The 8988-nt window shown below is 41.4% G+C and overlaps 1 protein-coding gene across 1 annotated transcript in view; it reads right to left on the bottom strand.

The window, feature by feature from the left end:
- Positions 1-911: 911 nt before the first annotated feature.
- fshr (follicle stimulating hormone receptor) overlaps positions 912-8988 on the bottom strand; it is a 131291-nt gene continuing 123214 nt past the window's right edge. Inside the window, exon 10 of the mRNA XM_003216148.4 lies at positions 912-7435. Coding sequence (XP_003216196.1) covers positions 6268-7435 — 1168 coding nt within the window. The 3' untranslated portion in view covers positions 912-6267. The remainder of the gene's footprint in view (positions 7436-8988) is intronic.

Here is an 8988-nt window from a genome sequence, read left to right as displayed (position 1 = left end):
AGCAGGAGCGAGGCTTGAATCGGAGCGCGCTGTCCAGACACAACTCGCTCCGTAGGCTGACGAATTGACTCCGCGAAGTTACTACGCGGGTAAAACACCTAAATAGAGTCTAACTTTCCCGCCGAAGCAGTTCTCTGGGAATCAGAACCGAAAGCTAAACTCTGAGACCAGATGTGAGACTCCCCAAAGATTCTCACGAGAAGCAGTCTTAATTGGCCACATTCTTAGCTGCAATCCTCGCACTCCTGCGCGAAGCTGATTCCAAACTTCTCTGTTGTTTACAAAACTCCCGGCGCAAGAACACGGGAGAAGTAGGCTCTGGGCTTGTTTGACATACTTCTGGGAGACAACTTTCTTGCAGGTGCAAGGTTCCCAGATCTGCCTGGGAAAGATCTGGCTGAGAGGAATCCAGTTCAGACTGGGAAGGTAAAAAACCCAAGTTTTCATCTTCATCAGGGATTACAATGTCCTGAGCAGGACTACAAGGCCCATGGGTCATCACACCATGCAAAAATTACATTATAGGCAGTGTAGTCAATGTAAAGAAAAAACCCAAGACAATAAAATGAGCACATCTGAAGGTGCCGATAACAAAATACCTCTTAGAGTCAACAGTGACAACTGCCATGGCATTCTCTGTAAATCCTGTACAATGGGCCCTTGGTATCCACTGGGATTTAATTCTAGGACCCCTTTTGATGCTAAAATCTGTGGATGCTTAAGTCCCATCATATATAATGACAGAATAATGTAATGTCTCTTATAAAAATGGCAAAATTAAGGTTTGCTTTTGTAGATTGATTTTTTCAAGCTGTGGATGCTTGAATCTGTGGATGTAGAATTCGTGAATATGGAGGGCCAATATTAGCCCATTTTGAACTCTCATTTCAATCAATCAATCAATCAATCAATAGCTGGTCAAGATCACATTATTTTAATTATTCCTGCTAGTGACAAGGAATCAGTTCCCCGGTTCTTAAAGTTTAATGTTATTGAATTGCACTATGTAATAAAACTTGAAAAAAATTCTGTTCCTGGTTTGAAAGTGTTATTTTCTGTTTAATTGTGCAGTACTTACTTTGAAAGTTGTTGTAATACTCCAGAAACTTCATTTTTGTGGCTGCCACAAACTACAGTAGAGTCTCACTTATCCAACATAAACGGGCCAGCAGAACATTGGATAAGCAAAAGTGTTGGATAATAAGTAGGGATTATGGAAAAGCCTATTAAATGTCAAATTACGTTATTATTTTACATATTAAGCACCAAAACATCATATTTTACAACAAATCAACAGAAAAAGCAGTTCAATATACAGTAATGTTATGTAGTAATTACTGTATTTATGAATTTAACACCAAAACATTGCAATATATTGAAAACATTGACTACAAAAACATTGACTATGAACAAATTGACTACAAGTAAAGATAGAATTGCATGAAATGGACTTAGAGTAACAACACTGTCGAAAATTAAATTTGCAAAATATTCAGTCCTTGCTGCCTAGAGAAAGAGCTGTGGATCTGGGTGGGAGGCAGACTGCGTTGGATAACCCAGAATGTTGGATAAGCAAATGTTGGATAAGTTAGACACTACTGTATGTTGAATTGGTTGAGACTCAAGGAGATATTAATTGAAAGGCAAAATGTGCTGCAGGATGTCCCACAAAAACAAAGTTTTTGTAGTCTAATTAACTACAAAATTGTAGTCTAATTAACATTCCTCATGTTTTAATGATAAAACCAATTAGGAAATGACATTTATAACCCAGGAACAAAATTCGTGTTACAAAGTGTTATCTTTCAAAAGGAATGCTTCAAGGTGTGGGTCTACCTTGACGTAAAACATGGGTGAAAGTTTGCTCTTATGACTGATAGTGTTACCCAACTCTGATTTAAAGGGAGAAGAAAAACAGAGGTGGAAAGAAACAGAAGGAGCTGGAGAGAAAGTAAACAGGAAGACCAAAGAAGCTGTAGTGCAATGTAACCTCTAACCATGGGTATTTGAAAAAGCTGACCCTGAAAATGTCCTGCTTTCAAATGAAACATAAGACTTTCCACATCAAGTGCAGTCTCAACTCTATGACGCAGGTGGGCAAGTCCAATGCTGTGAATGTATTCTCTAAATAGTTTTCTCCACCGCAAACTTTTGCTGTGTTCTGTGGGTATCTTTGTTTCATAGATGAGGCCAGTTCTTCCCAGAGGTCACTTTGACCTCCGCTCCAGAGGATGTACTAGGTACATGGAATTACAGATAAGTGATAACCGCTTATTGCAGGCTTCATCAAGAAAACTCCCTCCTCAGCCATAGACCTGTCCTTGGAGGCTGTTTATTATTTCTCCGATATTAGTCTGGGCAAAAAGAGATCCGGGAAGTATGAGTGAAACCTAATTGAAAGGCAGTCTACGTTAATGTGCCAAGCTATTACAGAGACAGCAATGGGGTAGCTGAATCCATTCCCCAAAATCGTCTGTGGCTTTATAGCAGGCACATGGCTGTGTTTTTACTTATCTGTGGGCAAAGGCTTTGCTTTCACTTTTCCAATTTTGGAGCCAGCATTCCACCCATTTCTGAGCTCTCCCCCAAAGTTCAGATGATTTAAAGGAAAACAAATTGCTTTGTTGACCCAGCAAAGAATGAAGAGTACCACTTACAGCATAGCTCTATTTGTTTTAATGGAAAGGAATTAACCCCCTGTGGATACCAAAAGTCCACTATACCGACTTTCTTTCTATAGAGAAAAACCCAGAACATTGATAAGAGAGTGACATTTGAAAAATTCCTGTCAAAACACTTTAAATGCCTTTAAAACCTAACTGGAAATTTTAGTTGCTGCACAAATAAAGTAACTTAATTCCCACTCATAACTTTGAATGAAATGTATGTTTTCACATTCTTGTTGCTTAAAAAGTAACTCATTATATATAGCAGTGCTTTCCAACCGTTTTTTTTTTTTTTTACCAGGGATCGCTTGACCCGGGACCACTCTCCAGCATTAGTACCAAAAGGTTTACGAATCAGTTTTTGGTCAAATTTAGATTCGGTTTGGTTATTTGGGGTGCTGGTTCAGAAAATTGCATTGTATTGACCACATTAGTTCTGATACAGAACATATGCCATCTAATAGTCGCCATCTGTTCATCCACAAAAAAACATATTTAATAATCTAGAGCTGATGTGGTCTATCTGATGCAACGTTCTGAATCAGAACCACAAATAACTCCAGGAACAGGCCTAAAAACAAAGACACCAAGCCGCTCCTCACTTCCAGGCACCACATAGAATGGTTCTGCTCAGGGAGAGGGAGGAGGAGGAGAAGCAGCAGTCAGGAGGCTTGTTGCACCTTTGGTGGGTAGTCAACCTCTCCCCTCCCGACATTCCCATTGCCTTGGCACTGTAAGAGGGTTTCGTGAGACGAGTCACCCTTGTTGCTACGATGTAGTAACAGTGAGGTCGTGGACCGTATTTTAGTTCTTTCAGATCACTGGTAGTTCACAGACCACGGTAGTTGGGAACCACTGATTTATTACCTCCATGCTCTTGTTTGGAATGACAGGCCAGTGGCCCTTAGCATCTAGATTTTTTTCAAGTAACAATGATGTTGCAGGAAATAGAGGGAATAAAAGCATGGTCCAAATCTCTAGCATGCAGAAAAGTGACACACTGACAACTGTTCATACCTAGAATGTTAAGAGCTTATCATATGAGGCAGTCAGAATTCAATTACAGCATGATAGAAGCATCTTTGCCTGGGATTCATCACATGATGTTGCTCCTCTTTTGCTGATGACGTCCTTTTGTAAAAGAAACACCACCCACCAAGAAAAACAACAGAAGAGGAAGGATGTGTACCATGTGATAAGTCCCGCTAGTATCCTGCTATAATAGCAATCCACTCGCTTCATGTATTAAGGTCCTTATATTTCCTGTGTTTGCATTATCTTGAATAGGTTTCCTATCCATTTTTTTGGATGCCTACATTCTACTTCTTAATGGTCAAATGAAGTTTTAATTTATTGTATGATAGAAAATAGGGAACTGAAGGAGGGAACCATTTTTTTTGGTGAGGGAATTCAATTTTGTACTCCCACCCCAATATATCCTACTTCCTTTGGAGGCTTCTGAACTATAACAGCCACAAACTGATATGGAGTATTGAGCAGGCATAGAACTGATATATCTAGTGGGTAAAAGTGTGAACTACAGAATAGTGTTATTCAACTCAGTAAGGGACTACATCCCCACCTTTCTCAGGCATGAGAAACCAACAAAAATGTTTTTTCTTTGCTAATTATTGAAGAAAGTTTTTGTATGTGTTGAGAGCATTTGCGCAGGACTGCAAATACGAGCAGATGCCTCGTCTGAACTTTTAAAAACTATAATCATCAGACGGGCAGGCCATGTTTTTTTTATCCATCAGCCTGTGCCTTCTGGGCTTGCTATATGTGTTTCATTTTGCACACGTTGGGAAAAGCTCAACAAAAGGAAAGTGTTGCTTGCTTCGTTCTTGGGTTGGACCGAGAAATCTGGCAGGGGTCACTGACTTTTTGACAGGTTGTCTGAAGAATGAGCAATTCTGCAATAATTCTTCACATCTTTAGGACTGCAGGGTAGTCAGAGCCCAGGAGTTCTTGTATGAGTTGTTTTTCTCTTCACCTCATATCTGCTGGTACAGCCCAGCTGAAAAGCCAGGCATCTGGGACTGACAGGTTCTGAAAGGCTTTCTGCTAAACCACTGTCACAGCAGCAAAGAGCTGGACTAGTTCACTACTGCTTTCCAGGATCCAATGCTGAATGGTGATGATTGAAGTGCTGGATTTACCATTGTGGCATGCTGAAGCACAGGGCCCCATTGACCAGGAGGGCCCATCTTCCTGCCAAAGTTTTTTTTACGATGGATTTTGTTTATGTGGTGCAATTCTAAATTTGAAGTTGGTCTATTTTGGACTGATTCCAAACATAATGATAGAGTTGATAATCTAAGGGTGTATACTACAAAGCAGGGAGTTTAGGCCTACCAGGCTTACCTCCTTTAGGGCACAAGTAAGGAGCCTCATAACTTAACTAGCACAGGGCCTCATTTGTCCTAAATCTGGCATCTATCCTGTAGAATGAATGCCGTCTGCCACCACTTTAACTGCCTGGTTCAATACTGTGAAATCACGGGAGCTGTAATTTTACAAAGTCTATAGCCTTCCTTGATAAATAGTGCTAGCACCTCACCAAACTACAACTCCTAGGATTCTATAGCATTGAGTCCATGGCAGTAAAACTTGTGTCGAACCACATTCATTCTACAGTATAGATGCATCAACTCTGGGGTTTAATCTGAATTATAAAGAAGCTATCCACAGTGCTGAATGTGTTTGGGACATTGGGTTTACTTCTACCTTGGATGGCTCCTTTAAAATATAGGCTGAAACCTATAACAGATTCACTGCTCCATGGAATACCCTGCCAACATCGCTGAAAAGAGTGATGTGGATTAAGTGCTTCATTGCTCCTTTTAATCCAGGCATGGGCAAACTTTGGCCCTCCAGGTGTTTTGGACTTCAACTCCCACAATTCCTAACAGCATCAGGCCGCTTCCCTTTCCCCCTCAGCCGCTTAAGCTTATTAGAAGTCCAGAACTTAGAAACTTCTCCACCTCATATTCCACAACAGCTGGTAAACAAAGGCATGCTACTTCTGATATTCAAGACAATATCATCATCATCAGTAGTAGCTACTGATGACCTTGTCCCCAATGAGTATGAAATTGGTGCCTTGATTGAAGTCCATTCTTCCTCACATTTCCCACCAAGCCAACTATGAAGAGAAACCTCAGTGCAGTGGCAGAGCACACATTTTGCCTAAGGAAGGTTCTGGATTCAACCCTTGTTACCTCCACTGTTGGTGAGTTTTTAAAAAAGGATCTCACATAACCAGACTATTGGTAAAGGTTGTCTGAGATTTTGGAGAGCTACTGACAATTGAGAGTTGTGGAAGAACTGGAGAAAGTAGCTTCACCTGCATCACCAGAGAAGCCTGCAGTCATGTAGATGGAGACAAAGCAAGAAAAAACTGAAGTACAATTCAGATTCTCTAGAATATGCAACACAAAGAGAGACATAATCAACCCAATTGGTTGAAAAATGTTGAGCTCTGAGTGTAGTATGTTTAGAAGGGTAGCAATGAGATGAAATTGTGAAGGGATTTCTATCATCATTACCTGTGGCTCTTAAGGGAAGCAACTCCTTGTTATAAATCTATGGAGATTCTGCTTCAGTTCGCATGGTTCAGAGGCACTAATGAATAAATGGTCCCATCACTGGTTTTAGGAGCAGGTGTATAATGTCCATTTCTCATATGTGTAGTTGGAACAGAGGAGGAAGTTTCTGTTCTGTAGATCTGAGCATGCATTTCACAGCAGCCAAACTTGCTCAGCAAAATGAAAAAATCCCTGCGGAATGTCTTGGTGAAGATAGCATAGAGGAATGGGTTGGCACAGGAGTTGATGGGGTAGAACAAAACAAGGAGGATCTTTGAGTTGGAGACTGTGATGAGAGGGACCTTTAGGGATGCCGATATGGCAAAAAAAGAGATGGGCGCCATGCAGAGGAAGTCTGTGAAGATCAGGATAGCCATACGTTTGGCAATCTTGGTGTCATTGTTGGATGAGAAGACATTAGGGTTCCTCACCGTGAAGTAGATGCTGATGTAGCAGGTGCAGATGACGATGAAAGCCAAGATGTTTAATACCAACAGAAACATGATATATGCCTGAGCAAGGGGAGTTTCAATATCCATGGGCAGGCATATACTCACTTTCATGTAGCTGCTGACTTCAAATATGGGAAGCAGGGCTATGGTGAAGGCAAAGACCCATCCCACAAGCATAATGACCACTGCATGCCGGAAGCGGACTTTACGGTCCAGTTCCATGGCATAGGTGATGGTGTGCCAACGCTCCAATGTGATGACAGTCAGAGTGTATATAGATAGTTCACTGGCAAAGACGGTAAAGAAGCCAGCTGTATTGCAACCAGCCCCTGTTTGCCAGTCTATGGCATAGTTGTAATACTGACTTCGGGTCTGCACATCTTTGATCGCGATGAGCAATAAATAGATGCCCGTGCAGAGGTCGGCAAAGGCAAGATTGCACATTAGGAATCGAGGGACTGTGAGCTTATACTGGCTGCTGACTAAGATGATGAAAACAACGAGGTTCCCCATGATCGCCAGGATGTTGATGAACCATATGAGGATTCGGAGAACATTGTAGCCCATGATGTCTTCGCATGGGTTGAATGCATCAGGCTCAGGGAAGCAAGTCACTTGAACCTCTTCTTTACACAGAGATTGGTAGTAATCATCTTCATCCAACTCAAAATAGAGCCCCTCAGGATCTTGTTTGGTGGAGGATTTGTTGCATAGGGGGTGCAACATTGAACTAGAAGGGACAAGAAATAATATGGTTATGAAAAATAATAATAAGAAAAAAGAAAGTTGGATCTGCAACAAAAAGGAAGGGAGGGGGAAGAATGTGTTTGTATTATCAACTCCTTTTAAGGCAGTGGTTTCCAACCTTTTTATGACCAGGGACCACTTTGATCAGGGACCACTCTCCAACATTAGGGTTACAAATCAGTTTTTGGTCAACTTTAGATTTGGTTTGGTTATTTGGGGTGCTTATTGAGAAAATTGCATTAGATAGACCACATGAGCTCTAGTTTCAGATACAGAACATATGTCATCCAGGAGTCACCATCTGCTCACCCACAGAAAACCATATTTAATAATCTAGAGCTGATGTGGTCTATCCAAAGCAATTTTCTGAATCAGCACCCCAAATAACCCCAGGAACAGGCTTAAAAATGAAGGCACCAAGAAAAAAATTTTTTTTTTGGTTGGGCTATGTTATTATCCACGGATTTTGTTAACTCTCGTGTAAAAAAAAGAGGGAGGGGGAAAAGGTTGAAAAAAATACAAAAAGCAGAGCGTGAGACCCAAGAAACTGTCCCTAATGACTTTTTCTCTCCTTGTCATGGGCGCATGGCCACGAGGAAGGAGGTGTGGTCCATGGGGCATTTCAAAAGTGTAGTAATGCTGAGGCTGCTGACCATATTTTCGTTCTTATGGACCACTGGTGGCCCATGGACCAGAAGTTGGGAACCACTGTTTTAAGCCAAGGCCCTGACTCTAAGCAGGTGGGCCCAAATCAGGTTGTTGATACCTAACTTTAGAGCTCTAAAGGACTTATGCTTCAAATTCTTCAAAAAGTGCATATGCATATATCAACCTTGCTTTTCTCTAAAACAAGCTGTTGATCACTTTATCCCTTGTTGAAAGTAAAAGAGCACCAAAAAGTAGAGGGCTTTCTTAGCAGTGAAGTCCTGGAATGTCCTCTCCAAAGCAACGGCTCTTGCACATAAATCTGTAATGGCATGACTTATCAGGATACAGATCCTTGAGTTTTGCTTGCTTTTGCTATCTTTACCCCCACGTGTTCTTTCTTTTTAAAGAGCTTTTGTAGTGTTCCTTGCCACACTGGGGTTCTTTTTAAAAAAAAACTGCAGAATAAGTTTCTGAGATGGTCCTAGTGCTTAAAGGGAAGATATCCTTTCTGATTTTTTAATAAAACACATTAACATAGTGCTATAGAATAAACATGGAGTTGCATTGGTGAACGGATGCACCAAAACCCTGATTTGTGTTTGAGGGTTTTAGAGGGATATAAGTGCACCAGGGGCCCCTGGTGGCACAGTGTGTTAAAGCGCTGAGCTGCTGAACTTGCGAATCAAAAGATCCCAGGTTCAAATCCCGGGAGCGGAATGAGCACCCGCTATTAGCCCCAGCTCCTGCCAACCTAGCAGTTCGAAAACATGCAAATGTGAGTAGATCAATAGGTAACGGTGCTCCATGCAGTCATGCCGGCCACATGACTTTGGAGTTGTCTATGGACAACGCCGACTCTTCGGCTTAGAAATGGAGATGAGCACCAAC

Source organism: Anolis carolinensis, chromosome 1, assembly GCF_035594765.1.
Source record: "Anolis carolinensis isolate JA03-04 chromosome 1, rAnoCar3.1.pri, whole genome shotgun sequence".
Classification (NCBI taxonomy): Eukaryota; Metazoa; Chordata; class Lepidosauria; order Squamata; family Dactyloidae; genus Anolis; species Anolis carolinensis.
This window is presented reverse-complemented; position numbering and strand designations above follow the sequence as displayed.